This window comes from Carassius carassius, chromosome 20 (assembly GCF_963082965.1).
Source record: "Carassius carassius chromosome 20, fCarCar2.1, whole genome shotgun sequence".
Classification (NCBI taxonomy): domain Eukaryota; kingdom Metazoa; phylum Chordata; class Actinopteri; order Cypriniformes; family Cyprinidae; genus Carassius; species Carassius carassius.
In genome coordinates this window covers 17,793,776-17,815,391 of record NC_081774.1, presented here as the reverse complement: position 1 = coordinate 17,815,391, position 21,616 = coordinate 17,793,776, and the positions used below count along the sequence as shown (strand labels likewise).

General features: G+C 37.5%; 1 protein-coding gene across 1 annotated transcript in view; it reads right to left on the bottom strand.

Moving 5' to 3' along the window:
- LOC132096546 (collagen alpha-1(XVIII) chain-like) overlaps nt 1-21,616 on the bottom strand; it is a 44,894-nt gene that overhangs the window by 22,751 nt on the left and 527 nt on the right. Inside the window, exons 3-4 of the mRNA XM_059501978.1 lie at nt 6,505-7,052; nt 178-252 (exon numbers count right to left, since the gene is read on the bottom strand). Of these exons, the coding sequence (XP_059357961.1) occupies nt 178-252; nt 6,505-7,052 (623 nt within the window). The remainder of the gene's footprint in view (nt 1-177; nt 253-6,504; nt 7,053-21,616) is intronic.

Here is a 21,616-nt window from a genome sequence, read left to right as displayed (position 1 = left end):
GTCAGGAGCGACTCCACCACAAGAGGGAGTGCCAGCCATACTACAACCATACCCAAACATACTTTTTGCTTTTAATCTACTATGACAAATTTGCTTCAAAAAACAGCCAAGGACAGTGTAATAATATTCTGAGACAGACAACACAAGCAAGACAGAGAATAATGAAAATGCGCTCACGCTGGGGTCATCCTCCTCACACTGCTCTTCCGCTGCCCTAGGGTCCGGTTTTATTACCAGCTGTTGAATAGACCCCTGACAGAATGAGATAGAAAGAGTAAGATTAAAAAAAAAAGTTTAGTTGTTCAGCCATTTAAAACTAAATCAAATTGTTCCTGTAGAAGATTGCTGTGTATATTTGCAGAATGCCAAGTGGTTAATCACACTGCAATCATGTTCATAAACAAGTGCTGCCTGGAGCTGGAAACTACTGTCAGGAGGAGATCTGTTCTGTTATTTTCATTCTAACAGCAGTAGACAGCATTCAGGAGTACAGCAGCACAGATTCTTCCAGCGCTCAGTGATGTGCCAGAAATGCTTATGGGAAGGTAATAAATTGTGTACAATTATCAGCAGGCTTTCAGATGAAGCACCTCCTACTTTACTCATTAGGATTTAATGGGTTCTTTTAGCCATGCTTTAATTCACGTACAGCTGGGATTTATGACGGCCATCAGCTGCTTTCATTATTAAAGGCATTAAGAAATGTCCTAATCCAAACAACCATAAAACAATGACAAACAAAACTCAGTTAGAACCATTACAGATAACACATATTAACACAATAACTTTCATCAGTATTACCGCTAAAGGGAGACGTGAAAGAACAAAAGCTCAACAAAAAAACTGACTCTATAAGAGAATACAACAGTAATTGCAAGTCTGAACCTGGAACCTTTGGGATTTTAGCCAGGTTTATATGTAGTATTATTTCTCTCTGTATGTGTGGTGAGCATGATTTCACCAAGTACAACATGTTCCTAGATCAACATCCTAATTGATCCTGGAAAAACATTCTAATCAACGAATCAGAATTGTGGGATGACTTTTCAGGAAATATCTGTTTTAGGCTTACAATCAGGGTTAGGTGCTTCTACATTTTTGTTAATAAGCTATAATTCCCCACTGATTTTAGGAATAAATTATGGGTAGGGTTAGGTTTAGGGCTAGGGATTGAGTTAAGTCTATATTTTTGGACAATAATGTTGATCTAGGATCATCAAAAGATGTTGATCCAGGAACATGTCTTATTTGGTAAAATCATGGCGACCCTGTATGTGTAGAATACTGTATGTGAGAGTTTCATTGTGAAGGAGGCCCTTCTAGCATTATGCCACTTAACACAAAGGATTCAACCTTCCTAAAGCCTTCTCCATGACAACAAGCCTCCCTAAACACATCACACCAACACATGAGACAAAATCGGTAGCCTATGCACCAACAATCGATTGAAATGTATTTGTCATAATTATGACTTCTTATCTCACAAGTTTTGACATTTTGTTTCCCAACTATGCATTTTTCCTAAGTACTAAACCACACTTTTTATGTCATTTTTTTATTTATTGAATAAAGTATGTATAATACTCAAAAAAGTATGTATAAAGTTGAATAATTCTGTACTATTTTTTCTAAATAAAATATAACATTCAACAAATATAAAAATAAAACTCTAAAATCAAAAAGTGAATTTAGCCTTCACAACGTTATAATGAATAGTATGATAAATTGATATTTACCATATTTTTCGGACTATAAGTCGCACCTGAGTATAAGTCGCATCAGTCCAAAAATATGTCATGATGAGGAAAAAAACATATATAAGTCGCACTGGACTATAAGTCGCATTTATTTAGAACCAAGAACCAAGAGAAAACATTACCATCTCCAGCCGCGAGAGGGCGCTCTATGTTTTCAGTGTAGACTACAGGAGCACTGAGCAGCATAGAGCGCCCTCTCGCGGCTGTAGACGGTAATGTTTTCTCTTGGTTCCTGTCTCTTAGTTCATTTCTCTTGGTTTATGTCAAATTAATTTTGATAAATAAGTCACACCTGACTATAAGTCACAGGACCATTCAAACTATGAAAAAAAGTCTGACTTATAGTCCGGAAAATACGGTAACCAAATGTTCTAAAGATTACATTTAATATGATTATTAATGTTTCTAAACAACCACTTTAAGTAAATGTTAGATTATAGTGAAGGCAATCTAAGCACATTGCCCCTTTTGAACAGTTTTTACTTGTTCACTCTTTCTTTTATCCAAGTAGCTGTGAATAACCTTGAGAAACTTTTAATCATTGATCAATGATAAATGCTAGAGCTGTCAAGGCGGATGTGAATTTCAGTGTGAGCCAGTCAATTTACTAAATGTGCATATGTTCAAGGCCCCAGGCACACATAAAATCATCTTAGTTACATATGTAACCCTGTATTTTTTAATTAGGTAAACATTTATATACAGTATATTTATAGTCAAAATCTGTCAGTAGGTTAGTTGTGTATAGGTTTATACTGTTTTACTAAATTGCTGTATGTCTGTATTTATGTAGCACCGTGGTCCTGTGAGGCATGACATTTCGTTCCACTGTATGTTCCCACATGTAGAGGAATGACAATAAAGCTCAAATTGACTTGACTTCCTTGAAGGAGGGAACAGTGATGTCACATCAGTGACTGACGAATTGGGATCTTGCTTAGCGAAATCATTCTACTTTGAGTGTAAACTAAACAAGCCAATGGACACTGGCATGCGATGATTGCATCCAGCAGCTGCAGATCACAGTGTGAGCATAAAAAGGCAGCAGGTGCAATGCAGTCCAGGCTTTGCTGAGGAGCTGAGGTGGTGTCTCCATTCCCTGCATCAGGGATCAAGGGTTACATACGTAACTGAGACATTCCCTTTCAGTCAGTCACTTTCAACGTCACATTTTTGACCGACAAATTAGGTTCCCCAAGAAGACCAGTCACTGTTGTTGTAGCACTACCCACTCAGTGAGATTGGATAACACTGGAAAAATGATTCGTACCACTTGGGACAGGAACGTTGCGGAAGCCCCATCGTTCCCAAAGGAGATTTCAGAAGCACTTACACATATGACCCACCGTTTAAGTGCATATGGACGATTAGAGGTGATTATAACCCTCTTGGAATTGGCAGAAGTCTGCCGGGGAAGCACAGGCTCTGAGGCTTTACCATGGACTTTACACATATGGGATCAATTTAGTCTCTACATATGGAACCCAGCCCTCTACTGGTTCTCAAGGATTCATCGAGTAAGGGCCTGGCACCGGATATTTTGCCACATCTGGCTGCCGAGGGGATGGAGGAGCTTGACACCTTGTTGGTTGATGTAGGCAACAGTTGCCATGTTGTCCGTTCGGACCAGCACGTGCTTGCCTCATAAGTGCCCTTTGAGACATTCAAGGCAAGGCACACTGCTAACAACTCTAGGCAACTGATATGCCAGTGCAGTTGGGAGCCAATCCATACCCCCCACACTGCATGCCCGTTGTACATGGCCCACCAACCAGTGGTAGAGGCATCCGTGTAAACCACAGCATGCTTAGAGACCTGTTCTAGGGGCACCCCAGTCTGGAGAAAAGCAAGGTGTGACCATGGGGTGAAGGTTTGGTGACAGGCTGGTGTAACTTGGACATTGTGATTGCCACGCTGCCACACCCGCCTTGGGACTCACCCATGAAGCCAGTGCTGAAGCGGTCTTATATGAGTGTAATGCTAATGCAGCTGCCATATGCCCCAGAAGTAACTGAAATTGTTTCGGTGGGACCGCTGTCCAGCCCATGAATGAATTCAAGCAGTTCAGCACCGACCGTGCACGTTCCTCTGTGAGGTGTGTTGTCTGTTCGACCAAATCCAACACCATACTGAGAAAAGAGATCCTCTGCATTGGGGAGAGTTTGCTCTTTTCCAAGTTGATCCGAAGGCCCAACCTGCTGAGGTGTGAAAGCACTAAGTCCCTGTGTGCACACAACTGATCCTGAGACTGAGCCAGTATGAGCCAGTCGTCAAGGTAGTTGAGAATGCGAAATCCCTGTTTTCTCAGGGAACAAGGGCTGCCTCTGCAACTTATGTGAAGACTCGGGGCGACTTGGACAGCCCAGAGGGCAGGACCTCGTACTGATTTGTTCTTCCTTCAAAAGCGAACTTCAGCAATGGTCTGTGGTGGGGAAGGATTGACACATGAAAGTATGCATCCTTCAGGACGATTGCTGCAAACCAGTCTCGGGGGTGGATGAAGGACCCAGTTCAAGACACGCAGATCCAAGATTGGATGTAACCCACCACCTTTCTTGGGTACAATGAAGTAAGGCCTGTAAAACAGCGTCCTCATATCGGCTGGAGGGACCGGCTCTATCACATCCTTTGTCAGTATAACTGCGACCTCTGCATGCAAGACAGGAGCATTAGCTGCCTTCACTGCTGTGAAGTGGATGCCACTGAACTTGGGAGGACGCCAGGCAAGCTTAATTTCATAGCTGAGGCTGATGGCCTGCAGAAGCCAGCAAGAAGGGCTGGGTAGTGATAGCCAGGCATTCAGATACTGTGCAAGCAGGACCAGCAGAACCACCACTGTACCAACAGTGGGGTAGTGAGGTGGAATGCAGGGACCCAACTCAGGTGGCTTGTGGGCGGACCTAAGAGGGGTCTGAGTGTGTGGTGCAATGCTTACCTGAATCCACAGTTTAGCAGAGGGTGCGTGAGTTGGGCATTTGTTGATGTGCTAGAACCACCCGCTGCTGCCTGCTGGCGATGGAGGAGGATAAGTGTGGTCCGGTGTTGGTTCATCCGTGACTCTCTATGCCCTTCTGGGATCCAGGGACAGAGACAACCGCTCTATCATCAAGATTTTTCAGATTCTCCACCCAGCCCTCCTCCAGGGGAGGGAGAAGTGCATTCTCATTCACTTGCTTGAGGCTACTGTGGATAAGGCACAGGAGTGGGGGTGGATGCAGGGGGCCACCCTTGGCAATGAGCAGGATGGGGCACTACAGCCAGTGGATGGGTGGAGGCAGCAGCTGCCTGCCGGGGCACAATGTCGGATTGCCTCAGTCTGCTCCTGTGCTGCCGAGAACTGCTGGGCCATGTTCTCGACTTTGTTGACGAAAAGGCTGGTCTGGGACACAGGGACCTTGAAGAACTGAACTTTGGTGTCTCTCATGTCAACCAGGCACAACCAGAGGTAATGCTCCAGGACCACAAGTGTGTACATTGCACAACCCATAGAACTTGCGGTGACCTTCCTCGCTCAGAGCACAAGATCAAGTTCGGAGCTCTTTTAAAACTTCTGGATTGTGACCACCCTTGTGCAGGTCCCTCAGTGCTTTAGCCTGAAGAATCTGCAGTAATGTTGTTGCGAGTAAGACCGTACAAGCATCGCCAGACAGACCAGAAGAGTACCTACAGACCTGGGAGGGGAGGCACAGTTCGACACAGCTGCATTTCAACTGACCACTCCACCAGGGGACTCCTGTATACCCCCTAGCTGCACCACCATCAAAAGTGGTCAGGGAGGAGCAGTAAGCAGGTCGGTTTCCGGCAGAGAAATGTGCCATCCACACTCTGGTAAGCCCATCATGCACTTCCTGGGAAGAATGGCACTGGTGTGAGGTGTTGAGAACCAGTGCTGACCACCCAGAACAACCAATTGTCCAACCTTGAGGGCTTGGGACATTGTGGAGGTCTCCACTCGAGCCCTACCCTCACGGTGGCCTGAGAAAGCATAGCCATTATTTCCGGATCCGATTCAGGCATTGCTACAGTCCTGGAAGCAGCAGCACAGCTGAATCTTCCTCTCCAGAAAGCTCCAGCTCACCCTCTGATGCAGCGATCGACATCCGGTCGTCGGGAGGAGCGCCAAAAGACACACCCATGAATACTCTTTTAGGGAAAAAGCTCTTTTAGCATGCTGAAGCACACAGGGGAGATGGCCGCCTGCAACACAAACAGGAGGTAGTGCAGACTGATGTGTGCAACCCACTCAACAAGGGAAAACCACCACCGCTAAAGCACCGTACCGCCAACACCAAGTGCTCTGAAAAGCTGAACTCGATCAGTCTTCTTCTCTCAGTAGAGTAGGCAGGAGCACAACGATGTGATTTCTCACCTTCGAAGCGAAAAAGCTGGTATGTGTTGCACCTGCTGCCTTTTTATGCTCACACTGTGATGATCAGCAGCAGCTGGATGCAATCATCGCATGCCAATGTCCATTGGCTTATTTAGTTTACTCTCAATGTAGATTGGTCTTTCTAAGCGAGATCCCAATTCATAGGTCACCGACGTGACATAGAGAGTGACCTAGTTAAAGGGAACAAATCATCTCATCAATAAATTAACACTACTTGAAAGCAAAGGATAAGGAAAATATGAATAAAAATTTGATAAATTTCAATATGGTTTCAGCTCTTCTGTTTTGTGAGGTGTTTAAACTTTGAACAATGAGTAATTTATTTGAGATATGAAAATTTTTTAAATAGTGACCTACCACAAATCTCTCCAGGCCAGTGCTGCCCGCATTTGCCACGAAGATTCCGGAGCCTTGCTCAAAGCTGAGGGGCTGCTGGCTTCTCTTCAGGGGGGCGCTGTGGTACTCCTCACAATCCATATAAAGCCGAACCTCCTCATGCTCAACCGTCAGCGTAAAGCGATTCCACTTCTGTGTCATATCAGTCACTTTAAAGGAAGCCACTTCCATGGTGTCTGCAAGCCCTGGTTCACTGTAATACAGTACAATCCTCTGGGTCTTATCCTCCACAGGCGTCAGGGCCAAGCCCAAGTGGACAATCCTCTGGGAGGGATCTGTGATGGCAAACAGAACCCCACCTCGAGAGTTGGAGGGCTTGACGGTCACAATAATGGCAAAGTCCATGAAGAAGGGCTCAGGTACAAAGGATTGGGTCAGTCGACCTACATTAGCATTAGGCCCAAAACTGTAAGCAGGGAAACCCTCATAGCCAGTGATGAAGGACACAGATGGAGGAAGAGGAACACCAACTAGTTCAGTCAGGACTAGGTGACCCCTGGACCCTCGCTCTAAAAAAAAAAAAAAAAAAACCAGTAACGGGGGGAATCATTAAAATGAAGGACAATATAAATCCCTTCCAACATTTATGAAAACATGTCTCTCATAACAATACATGAGCATACAGTCTAAAAACTTTCTGTGTTGCAATGAAGATCAGAAACGTATATGAATATAAAATGAATATAAAAAATAAATAATCCATTGTTTCAATTAATGTTTATTAAAGAAACTGTGCTCCAAAAAATATAAAAATAAAAAGTTCAACTTTTTGTAATTAATCACATACCCCCATGTTGTTCCAAACTCGTAAAAGCTTTGTTCGTCTTCGGAACACAATTTAAGATATTTTGGATGAAATAAGTGTGAAAAGCATCGTCAGAACAGTCCATCTGCCTGGACTAGCGCGGTTTACTTTCAAATCAATTTTTGAAAAAAAAAATGTATGCATTTTTGTAAGAAAAATATCCATAGTTAAAATGTAATAATTAATTTAAAGTAGCAGTCTCCTCTTGGCTTATATCGAAATCCTCTGACATTCTTCTTTACAAATCCTAATTTTGTACTTCTAATTAGTGACCGTTGTTTTGTTTCGATGTCTCCCCTTCGTTTCTGCATTTGTTACTTCTGAACGGTGTATGCGCAACGCCAACCTCCATGCGCCATCTGCCCAGAACTGCTTCCGTTTACAACAGTGAGCAAAAGCTAGATTAAATTTATTATTACTTTTTGAAAATGGTTATTTTTCTTAAAATGCATCGATTCACTACAGGAGGACTTTGTTCACCCCCCGGACCATTATGAGAGACTTTTAATTAAGTATGGGCACTTTTTATTTAACTTCTTTTGGACTGATGCACTGCAACACTGGCTGAGTGCTATTAAACAGCTTGAAAGATCAAAGACAGTTTTTAATATAACTCTGACTGCATTCATCTGAAAGAACAAAGTCATATACACTTAGGATGACTTGAGGGATATTAATTTATGAGCTAATTTTCATTTTTGGGTGAACTAATCCTTTATATTTCAATAAGGTGTTATCATACAGTCTCTTTGCAAATATTGTGAGATACATTTTAAATTTTTCCTTTTCTAAAATCTAGGAATTTATCTTAGTATGATAGTATTATTAGTTCATGTCAAAGTCAATGTCAAAGGGTCCTCAAATTGACAACATTCAGAAATGTTTGCTGTTTTAATCTAACATGATTCATAATGATAATAATGAGGTAAAATGCCAAATAAACTGCTCTACATGGCTTCAGGGCTTCTAGCAAATTCTCTGTTTTTTTGACAGCAGAGATTCATAACTCAGCCAAACATTCATTACAGCCGAGAGAGAACATTTCTCTTCATATAAAATTAATTACAGGTCACAGAAGTTTGTGCTGAAAATACACAGTAGTGCAAAACAACTAAATTTTTTAAGATTAGAAAAATAAATTATTATAGTATACTGCACACACAGTCATCACATTCAAATATCATGAAGAGAAAAACAGTAAAAGTGCATAAGTGTATAATACCTCTCTCCAGTTGGTCCATTAAAAAGATATATTATGAAATCTTCAAAGAAACTAAATACATTTACAGTCAGTGATAATGTTTGTGTCTTCACCAATGAAAATGGCTTTTCGCCATATTTTCATCCTCTCATTCTGACCAACACTCATATCACATTCATATGCACTGAAGAGACATTTACTTCAGTGACTGCATGAAATAATGGGATGAATGAGATATGGAAAAAGAAACAAATTAATTTCACAATATTTCTGCCTGTAATCAGCAGGTGGACCTGCAATTGATGCTCCATCAGTGACCCCAAATGTCCCTGCTCCTAATCCTATTATTATAATATCATGTGATAGGGATTTAGCATTATTCTCAGAGAAAAGTGGGCTCACCGAACACCACCAGGCTGATCTCTTTCACACAATGGCATAGCACAATTAGAAACCATTCAGAGTCAAGCAGCACTTAAATATCTGCCAGCGTCATGGGTGAACCATAATCTCAGTGATCCGAACACAAAGATAAAACCCAAATGACATTTAGATAAATTAAAATTAGTAAAACGGTAACTATACACATCTTACATATGTAAATCTCTCCTGCTGGAAAAACATATGGCAAAACAATATTTCGTAGTTCACTTTGGACATTCTGCTGACAATGAGAAGCTTTGCAACTACATGTCAACTTATTGTACTCACTGATAAAAATGATTCTGTGGTGAAGTAAACACTACAGAAAAATATATGTAACTGCTAAATGAAAAAGTTAGTTCAGCCAATAATAATAATAAAAACAATAAAAACAAAACAAAAAACAAAGTAAATTCTATATTGGTCACTTTAAAAGCATGGTTAATTTAGGTGCTAAATTAAGTCAGATTGCAAAAATATTGCAAAGTAAAAATACGTTTATGTGTTTTCAACACTGACAATACCAAATTAGCTTAATATAATGATTTCTGAAGGATCATGACACTCAACATGCTGAAACTTTAAAATGGGGTCAGTAAGATTTTTAAACAAAAGTCTCTTATGCTCACCAAGACTGAATTTATTTAATCAGAAAAACAGTAAAACATTAATCTTGTGAAATCTTATTTGAATTTAAAATAACTGTTTTCTTTTACAATGTATTTTAAAATGTAATTTTTTTTCTGTGATGGCAATGATGACATTATATTCAAAACCTCCTACTTTCCCTCATTCTGAGCCACACTCACCACTCTTCCACATTCTGAGAGGTTTCTTAGCCCTGGCTTTGCTGGATCCCTCTGTGGGCTGAGGAGGGGAGGCTGGGAAGACAGGGGCTGTGCTCTCCTCTGGTGCTGTAGTGGTGGGTGCAGGTGTAGTGACAGCAGGAGCAGGTGAGGTCGTCTCTGGGTTCCATAGAAACTTGAACCACTGGATCTGAGAGGAGACACTGACCAGGCTCAGGAGCACCAGAAAGGTCAGAGACAGCACCGGGGCCGCCATGCTGCTAAGCGCACGTCGTCCTCTGTTGCAATACCGTCAGAACACGCTATGTCGCTCCTCCTGCACGTCTCCTCTCTATACCCCCTAGGACCCCCTCTCTACCCCACGCACCACGCAGACTTTGGTATTCAGCAGGGCAGCCAAATATCCGATCATAATGGGATTCTCGAGCTCACACAGAGGGAGAATGCACAGCCTCTGACCCCAACCTCGGCCCCCTTCTTAAATACCCTCCACCAGTTACCACCTCTGACAAGGATTCAAAGCATTGATTTTACAACAGCGTGCAGCTATGAAATTTTAAAGCATGCTGAATGTTTTTCTTCAGCTTATAAGGACATGTACAGCCAAAGTAAAGACACACTGAGCAGCACATTTCCATAAGAAAGAATAAGGATGCTAGATGCATTTTCAGTGCAACTACAAATCAGTTCAGATAAGAAAAGTAATATAATAGAGCAGCGATGCAAGGTGTAAAAAGTGATGGTGAAATTAAAAATTTGTTTAGTAAGAATGCATTTAATTGATCAATAATGACAGTAAAGTTATTACAGATAAATTCTATTTCAAATAAATGCTGTTCTTTCTATTCATCAAGAATACTGGAAATAGTATCTCAGTTTCCAGAAATATATTAAACAGCACAAGTTTTTTCTGCATTGATATTATAAAAAAAGCGCTGCATCAGCACCAAATCAGCATTAAATCAGCAATCAGCACAAACGGCAAAAGTTTGGGGTCAGTAAGATTTTGTAATGTTTTTGAAAAATGCCTCTTATGCCAACCAAAGGCTGCATTTATTGATGAGAAATACTGTAAAAACAGTAATGTTGTGAAATCTTATTTAAATTGTAATGCTTTCTGTTACATTTTCAAATGTAATTCATTCCTATGATGACAAAGCTGAATTTTCAGCAGCCATTACTTCAGTCATACGATCCTTCAGAAATAATTTTAACATGCTTATTTGGTGTTCATAAAACATTTCTTACTACTACCAAATTTTAAAATAAGTTTCTGCTCAGTATATTTGTGGAAACCTTTTACAATTTTTTTCAGCATTATTTGACAAAGAGAAAGTTTCACTGAGCAGCATTAATTTGAAATATGAATATTTTGTAATCAGTGTTGTAATCAGGCATATTTACTTTTAAAAGTTATGCATTGAGCTATTGTGTTATTCCCTAGAAAAGTAACTAATTGTGTTAGTTACTTTTTATGGAAAGTAATGCTTTATGTTACTTTTATGTTACTTTTTTCTCATCTGGCATTCTTATCTGGCATTGATATAAAGATTTTTTTTTGGGCAAATTTAAAAGCCCTTTTACATCAAAAACTGACATGAATAAGCCTCAGGCTGATGGAATTCAAAAGGCTCAAACAAACCTTTCAGCTGTGCTTCCATTCTGGAATGCATGAAGAATAGGATGCAAAAGAAAAAAGTTTATCGCGTTCCTCTCAAATCACGAAAAAAACAAAAAAAAAAAAAAACAAATGTTATGTTTATCTAAAGTCATTTTTGCTTATTAGTATTCTTGAATTGGATCATTGAAGGTCAGCAACAAAGACACCAAAGGTAAATAAAATGGGAATAAATACATATAGGATTTTTGTGTTAACATTTAATCATTGCAGATTTGCATAATATTATATAGAGTTTGCTTTTCACAGTTTTTTATTTATTTTAAGAAATACTGGATCTGTTTTTGTGCGATTGAGATGAGCAAATGCCTATTCATATTTAATGTAGAAATACAGTAACAATGTTTACACAGCACACACAACACTTATTCCTGATTTATCTCAGTGGGGGGACAGGAGAGCTGTCAGTCTATAAATGGTTACTTATCTGAAAAAGAAACTTAAATATTTTCCTGTAAATTAAAAGAAATGTGTTACTTTACTAGTTGAAAAAAGTAATTATGTAACTCACATTACTTGTAATGCATTAGCACCAACAATGTTTGTAACACCATAAATGGCTTTAATGCCACTTTCGGTCAATTTAATGCACCCTTGCTGAAAAAAAAGCATTATTTCTTTCAAAACAAAACAATAAAACAAACAATAACAATAATCCCCAAAGGACCCCAAACTTTTAAACAGTAAAGTACTTTCAAAACATTAGCCTACGTTATGGAGTCAGAAAACTCTCAGAGGGCCGACTATGTTCTGGATGGCCTCCATGTTCAGGAACATTGGAAAACTAGGAGTTTGTGTTCTGCAAGCAGAGGGAAAAATCAGGGCATGGAAATGCTGAGCCAGATTCATCAGCCAAGACTCCACAGCTTGGTGATTATCAATACACTGACAAAGAGAGTCTGTTCTGATCCATAGAGTGACAGTGTGTGCTCGAGTATGATTGTTGCAGATTGTTTAGCGTTTAATTTACAACAGGCTTATTGGGAGAAAATAGGCTGTGTTTTACATAGAACAGAAGCACCAAAAGATACATTACCACTCAAAATAACAGTCCTTCTAATTTTGCATTCAATCTGTCAAACTAGAAGATGTTTAAAAAAAAACATCTTATTCAATATCTGTTACTTGCTGTAAATGCCCTTTAGTCATTAAATCCACTGAATATATGCTGCTTCATTTACCAATTGGATGCCTGTATAAATTCCTGTTCATCCCGTAAGCACTTGACTTCCTACTGTGTGTGGGCGCTTTAAAGTATAACTCTTACAGTACCCTGAAAATAAGAGTTTTAAGAGTGCAAAGGTAAAAAATAAGGAAGACAGAGGGTCAACTTGCTATAGAGTCTTGTGTAAACAAAAAGGAGCCCAAACTGTTAGCCTGTTATTTTAGGTTCAGGAGATCTTTGAGGCCCAAAGGTTAAGTAGGAGAGATGATGTTCCCATCCAACTGACCACATTACTCCCTTTTCTGTACCCCAGCAACATTTATAATTGGTTTATTGTCAAAATCCATCAGTTGTGCAATACTGTGGATTTCTTGTCTATTGAAAATCTCAATTAGCAGCCATGGCTTCCACCCAAGGGCATTATGCCTTATAAAGCAATTAGACAGCACTGTCCTCTTAATGCCAAAGCCTGAATTAAGAGTTAGACTCAAAAATAAAGGCTAGACACCTGATTTCCACTTGGTTTCTCTTACCAAAAAAGCTAGCATTATACAGAAAAAAAGTCTTAATAGTCAATTATTGCATTATTCAACCTCTCGGAGCACTTAAAGTAGTACTTAGACATTGCGATTTTGAATAATAAAATAAAAAAGAGAAAATAATAACTACTGATTCTAAAATCTAATTTTGGGAGAATTCTGTAAATGGATTAAAATGTTAACACTTTCAACAGTCTAACTAACTATGTGTTTCAGGACTTATGTGATTTTACAGTGATAACAGTGATCATCCAGCTCTCCCTAGTGGTGAGTTACAGAAACTCTACCACAGTGAAAAATCTACCATTTGTTCACTCAAACAGACTCACTAAAACGACAAAAAAAAATATATATATATTGTAGACCCCACCAACACAAATCCAGCAAAGACATGTAAACAAAGTGATTAGCCAACATGCTAAAACTTTGTTGCTAATTTTAAATCAAAACATCTTTCTTTATAAACTGTTGAAATACTCATATTATGAGTTTGAGCACTACACTGGCTCTACTATATGTGTGGTGGTCGACTGATTGGTTGTGAGTTCGTGTGAGGGCTTTAGTACTGAGGGATTAGCATCAGCGCTAGTGAGAGAACAGGAGCTGACAGTAGCCAGGCTTCAGTAATCAATTAGCAAAATGAAGGAGGCTTCGTGGGTGAACAAAAACAGTGCTTAGCCACATTAAATCAAAATCACACTCCAAAGGCTCTTCAGTAATGTCCGCACTTGGCAGCTTTTTCCTTTTTAGTGACTCCATGGGCTTTTACTCAAGGGCAGTAGCATACTTGATGTCAGACAATATTTTGTAGTCTGTAGTCTGATTAGTTGTTTACATCTTCATCTTCAACCATTTAAAAGCAGAAACCCCACAGTTACAACTCAGGAGGGCAAACTTTGTGAGCTGGCTGCTTGTGCGGTACAGAATACAAAAAGAAGACTGTAGTTTTACAAGACATTATTATAAAAATCTGGCTAAATTATAATAAATGGCGATTCTGTACAGTGACCTCAAATTTATGTGAACCTATTCACATTTCAAATGACTATGCATATAACAAACCACCATTTGCAAATCCTTTTTGGTATATATTTTTTCTTACAACTAACTTAACTTTTCTGAAACATTTTTGCAATGAATTTAAGCAACTGGTCAAGGTGATTTTTGAATGGAAGTATTAAATTGGTTCTTCTCAAGTTATCATAGAGAGTAATTATGGGTGTAGATTATGATATTAATTATGAACATGATCCACAATCCAAAATACTTTTGCCTTTGTAATTTTAATTAGACAAATCTATGTTTTAATATAGATAGATAGATAGATAGATAGATAGATAGATAGATAGATAAGCTAAGAAAAGAAAAGAAAAGAAAAGAATACAGTGACATTTATACATTTATACACCTAATTTCTGGGGACACTGTATATATATGGTAAATACACATAAAACAGAGCACAGGAAAATTTAAGCATGAACTGTAGTGGAAACAAGTAGCCAATGCATCCACCCATCTATTACAGTTACAGTAAATTCCTCCAAATATCCAAAGCCCCTTGCTTTGAGCAAACTACTTCACCTAAATCATTTGCTATAAGATGAACCTTTTATCAGGTACACAGGTAACTAGACCCCAGCAACATGGTCACCTCCACACCAAAGCGAGATCTTGCCAAATATTTTGGTGGCCTAGTTATCTATGGCTTGCAGCCATATGTATTTGTGGATGTTTTCTTTGGTAATATGACATAAAGCAGTGTGTGACATCACAGAAAGTAAATTTTTTTGAGCCAATCAGATTGAGCAGTTGGGTGGGAGGGAGGAGCTGTGTCCGAGTAGACAGTAGCCTAGTGTTTGCTCTTACTCAGGTCATTATAACCTCCTCACACCCCTATAAGAGCAGAGAGAAGCTTATACTCAATGCTGCTTCTGTGTAACATGTTTTCTTTATGGCATCAGCCCCCACCCGCTTTTTTCTTGTGATAGATATGAAAGTATGCACAGCTTTCTGCAGTATGTTGAGGGCAGGAAATGTTCAGTTTTATCCATCTTTACAGTGACTATTTGTATTACATTTGACTGCTTAATTTTCATCATGAAATAAATAACTTAAATGAAGGCCTATGGAACTAACTGTTGGTATAACATCAAAACATCACAGCTTTTACACAATTATCTGAATATGAACAGGAGTTCAGCATGAATGTGGCAACAGCAGGACATACTATACGTTATAACTACTTCTCTTAAGTACTGGTGAAGTCTGCAGGTAATGTTTTTAGGGAGTTTACCATGCTCATTGTAATGCAGAGTCCCTGAGGGTCTGTGATAGGCTTGACTCCTGGGAGGAGAATGATAGGAATGTCCAGGCCCCCATGTTCTGTCCAGCCTCAATCATTCAATCACCCACCTGGAGGTCACAGTTGACTGACAATGGAAGAAGAGACTCCCCAAAGTAATTATAAAACTGAATGGAGGACAGCAAGGCAAAGAATCTTCACAGAAAGAGTACAAGTTGTCCACGAAAGGTTTTTTGGGGTGATTGTGGATTTAAAATAATGTTAAATAAACCATAGTAAATTAACATAATGTTTTGATATGGGAAACAGGGTTTGTGACTGACCAAGACTGATGTTAATACCAGGTTTAAACTGGTTTTAGAAGCGAGTGCACATCATTACATGACCAAACGTTTTGTTAAATGTGAAATCGTCCCCTTGGAATTATAAGGTTCTATCTGCATTCAGAGTAGTTTTGAGATATTGAGATAGAACCTCATTGTTTTTTAAATAAAAATCCTATAATGTCTACAACATAAAAAAAAAAACTATCACATAATGTTAATAAGTTGTCACAGAATAACAATATGGGAATAACTCAATTTTGGCAAAAATGTCAGATAGAACATTATAATTCCAAGGGGACGAAATGTACTTGTTTAACTGTCAATAACATTTGCAAAACACCAAGTTAAGGTCTGTATGCGTTTTTTCGTGTTCATCATCCTTTACTATCAAAAGGCTTGCTACAGATGCAAAAACGCAGAAAATGTAACCTGATCTGAATTTTTTATGATGGACAAAAGTTTCAGAGGCAAGGTGTAAACGTGATTGACATATTGTAAGGTATTTATTTTTTAACGTACGGAATTTCAGACAAAAATTTTGAACTCCGTGTGCAATGACCTTTAATATTACAGTTGGTTTAAATGTGCATGACTTTGGATATTTGTGGTTTAATGTGAGAGTAAAGAAAAATCCAATGAGATTTGACAACCAACTGAATTAACATCATTAGAGGAGCAGAGTACTGACTATATCAACCAAAGAGAAACATACTTGTGGGTTCTGTGGAGGGTTACTTTCAAGAAGCAAGCAATTGTGCCCTTGAACAATGCTCTTAACTTAAAGCTTCAGACATACCAACCCGATCTCACAGCAATTCGTACATTTTTCACAAGGTGGCTTATTCGTACGAATTCGTACGACCACACTCGTACAAATTCATACGATTGTTGCCAAATCGTACGTATTTTACGAGTTGCACAATTCGTATGAATTTGTACAAATGACCTACACCTAACCCCGCCCCTAAACCTAACCGTCACTTGGGTTTAGACAAATCGTATAAAATCGTACGAGTGAGGTCGTACAAATTCATACGAATAAGCCACCTCGTAAAATACGTACGAATTGGTCGTGAGATAGCGTTGGACATACAGACAGAGAGACAGACAGAGAGATACACAGAGAGATAGATGGACAGACAGACAGACAGACAGACAATATATGGTTAGAGTAAAACCTTTATATAAATACATATATAAATAAATAACGATTCTTGAATTAGCAAAGAATAATAATTATTAATAACAGTAACATTAATAATAAGAGGGATATTAATATTATTATATTAATATTATTATTATTTAAGTATCGTTTACACTAAATAAATAAATAAATATTATTGGATAAGGCAGAATCTAAAAAATTCAAATCAAATTCTAATTAAACAAGAATTATTTTTATAGATAAACAACCAAATAATAATTATTAATGGAAATATATCATAATAATAAAAAATTATATATAATTATAAAAAAATATACATATATTTGTAGAAATTCTGCTCCCCATTGTGACTAAACCTACAAACACACTTGCAAAATCACATTATTATTAGACTCAAACAACTAAAGAATATACCACCACCTACATGCATACCTTTCTTTTCATGGTGATTATAGTGTGTCCAGGACTGACTGTCTGTAGAAATTAGGTAATCAAGCACACTGTTGACAAGCCCTAGTTACTAGTTAGGTGACACAGAACGAAAACAAAAACAGTGGACAATGGCTGTTCATTCAGACCATTCTCAAACTCAGTGTGACCCTGGTCTGGGGGCTGGAGGGCTGATGTGTTTTTTCCATGCTGTGGATTTTCCAATGTGTGTAATATATCACTGTAAGGCCTAAATGGATGTATTGTATATCAGAAAAACGGTGGAGCGGAACTTCCTGTACAACGATGATGTCACATTTAAGGTCAATGTGCTTTTCAGCATATTACAGTATCTGACTTGATGAAGGAAACAAAGGACAGATGCAACTAACTCATCTTAGGTGATCTGGTCAAATGCAGTGTTTTGTTAAGAAGGATCAAACCAGAGATTTTTATTTTGAGGAAAAAAATGGAGCCCACAGAACAAAGCTTGGCATGCATAAGCCACAGACCACAACAATGATCACATATCAATCAAAAATGGTAGATAAACAAAAAATTATATTTCACTTTCCACTTGAGTAAAAATGACACTTTCGATATGACAGCTTTGTTAAATGTAGAGGGGTTCCCAGACAGGTGTTCTCACAGTAGGGAAGAGCTTTAAGGTATTAGACTAATGTTAGCATTTGATTAAAGCTGAATTTGATTAATGCTGGTTTTTGGGGGTTCCTTCCTCCCAATATGAAGAATTCAGAAATAAAGTGACAACCGCAGAAAACATGAATCCATAAATTAGCTCATCAAATACAAAGAAAATCACACATAACCGCCCCCCCCCCCAAACATACAAATGACCATTTTTGCACCGCTTATAACATCAGTAACAAGGTAAAGTAACGTATGAGCAATGAGCAGTGCAGAAATGAATCACTGCAGCAGCTGAACCAACTTTCACTTCAATAATCTCCCTAAAAGATGCAAATCTCATGCTGAAAAGAATATGGTGATTAGTGGGAAAATGTCTATAGAGATCTGTTTTTGTCACTCAGATCGCTGATGGAGCGTTCAGAGTGTCTGATCGCTCCTCAGACAGTTTCAGTTCTGAAGCTGAGCTTCAAACACAACACATTAGATATTCAAAGTCTCTCCCAATTTTTTTTTTTTTGGTTCAAATACTACAAATACAGAATATGAAACAACTCAAATTATCTTTAAGGGACATCAGTGTTATTTCAAAGGTAAAGAGAAAACAGTATTTGGCTATCAGTATAACTAAAAAAAGGTAGACAGTTCCTAACAAATATTATATTACTACTATACAAGTACTTTTAACACTTACCTTCATTATAAGGCAAATGGGATTGATCAGCCCATAGGCTACAATGAGATAAACTTCTTTGTTTTTGAACAAGAACTAAATAGGTTTCGGATAAAGGCTGCCAGAAGAGAAGATCTAAACACTATTCAGCATAACCAGATGGGAAGAGAAATAGGTCAAATAAACCTGAATAAAATCCTGAACATCATCTTAGCGTTCACTTACTTTCACTCACAAAATAAGTGTAAGTTAAGCAGCTTATTTGAATATCCAAATTTTTTCCTAGTATTAATGTATTAATTCCTTTTTATATCTGAAGACTCAATCAAGTCAATGATCAGATTTTTTTCAATATTCAGAAAAATATACATATTTATGTATTCTATATATAAATTTATATATTTCTCTCTCTCTCTTTCTCTCTTTCTCACTCTCTATATATATTTATTCATTTATACAATTAATTGCTCAAATTTAACAAAGAAATGCTGTACTTTTGATCTTCCTGTTCATCAAAGAATCCTGAAACATGTATTATGATTTCCACAAAAAAACTAAGCAGCAAAACAGTTTTCAACATTGCTAATAATCAATGCTAATAATAACTGAAGACTGGCATAATGATGCTAAAAATTCAGCTTTGCATCATAGGAACAAATCACAATCTTAATAGAATAAAATAGAATGTTATCTTAAATAATAATATTTCACAATATAGCGTATACTAATTATACTTTTTACATTAAAAGCTGCAAACATTACAGCCAGTTGATGATATGGACTAATATGACCAACCAATGAGTGTTCACAAAACAAGATACAAAGTCAGACTGATGGAGCTCTTCAGGTCAGTGGAGAGCATCTCAAGTTACATGGCTGTCATGCTATTTGGATGATTGCCTTTTAAAGACAGTGAGCTCATTAACTAACCAGCAGAGAAAGGATATGAAGGATTGACTTTATTCGAACAGTTAATCCTTCAATTGTTGGCCACTCCAGACGTCTGAGCACATAATTGTGTTGAAAAATGCAGGCCGTGAAACTATTCCAAACTTTGAACAGCAATGTAAGCAGACACAACAATATTTCTAAAAGAGAGGTCGCCTGCCCGCTTCGATCTGTTCTGCTGGTGCCACCAAACAATGAACAACAACACTGGGGTCATCACACAACATGATGTTTACTGCATGTCACCTAATTCTGAATCTCTAGGCAGCCAAATCACACCTGATGACAAGCAGACACACTTTGCGCTTTATAAGGATGCTGTTAAATGGTTGGTAGAGCAGATGCACTATAACCTCTGCAAGCGATTCCTTAGGACTGACGCACACAGTTCCTTTAAACCTACACACAGCATTAAAAGAAACTCATAATACAAAGACAGTGTTTAGATAATCACAATGTCTAGGCCTGGAGGAGAGACCATTCGAATTTCACAGTGCATCTCCTCTACTCGTCCACTCATCAAAAATTTAATTTTGGGTTAAACAATCAAAAACACCAACTTTATAATATCATTTATAATCTATCAATTATATCAATAATATCAATTTTTGCTTTATAATATCATTTGAATATTGGATAAATACCTGAAATAGACATCTATTTAAATTTGAAATCACATGCACATATGAGATCAATAAAGTTATTCATCTCCAAGGTATTTTAAGATTATCTTAATCAGATTAGAAGTTTGCCAAGTGACCATAAGTGATCATGAGATCTACAAGTAAAGACCTTCATTAAAGTATAAAAAAGGGGGGTTTCATTTTAATAAATCAGCAATAAATATATCAAATCAAGCATGCATGGTGGCATACATACAAGTCAGTCAACATCTTACCTGTATACAACTCTGTCATGTTCTTTACAACACATAAAGGCCTATTGGTAAATATATTCTAAAAAATAATTAAAATAATAGTTTTCTATTTGAATATACTTTAAAAAAGGGATGCAAAGCTGAATTTTCAGCATCATTACTCCAGCCTTCAGTGTCACATGTAACATCAGTCTATCACATGATCATTTAGAAATCATTCTAATATTCTGATTTATTTTGAGTGTTGGAAACAGTTCTGCTGTCTAATATATTTGATAAAAGAATTCTAATAATATATATTCTAATAATATATTTTCTTTACTATCACTTTTTATCAATTTAACACATCCTTGCTGAATAAAAGTATTGATTTTATTTAAAAAAAGAAAGAAAAAAAATTACTGACCCCAAATTACTGACCAGTAGTGTATATTGTTATTACAAAATATTTATATTTTAAAAACATAGCTTCTTTTTTTTTTTTTTACTTTTTATTCATTAAAGTATCCTAAAAAAGTATCACATGTTCTGAAAAAATATTAAGCAGCAGAACTGTTTCCAACTTTGATAATGAATCATCATATTAGAATAATTTCTAAAGGATCATGTGATAATGATCCTAAAAATTCAGCTTTGCATCACAGAAATAAATGATAATTTAAAGTATAATACATTTAAAAACAATTATTTTAAATTGTAATAATATATCACAATATTACATTTTTTTCTGTATTTTTGATCAAATAAATGCAGGCTTGATGAGCAGAAGAAACATCTTTCAAAAACATTAAAAATAGTAATGTTTCCAAACTTTTGGTCTGTACTGTATATATATATATATATATATATATATCTCAGCAAGTGTTGTATTTTCCTATTCACACGCAAAACTACTTTGTCAAATAAAATTTACGAGAAGATATTGTAGAAAAAAACCTGTTTAAATTTAAGTAAAATGTGGTATTGAATGTGACTAAATCAACCAAAATACATACTGTACAGGTTCAATTAAAGTTATATTGTATGGGTCACATCACAGAAATAGCTCCTAATATAACTGTATTTTAGGCTACTCACTTTTTAAATAC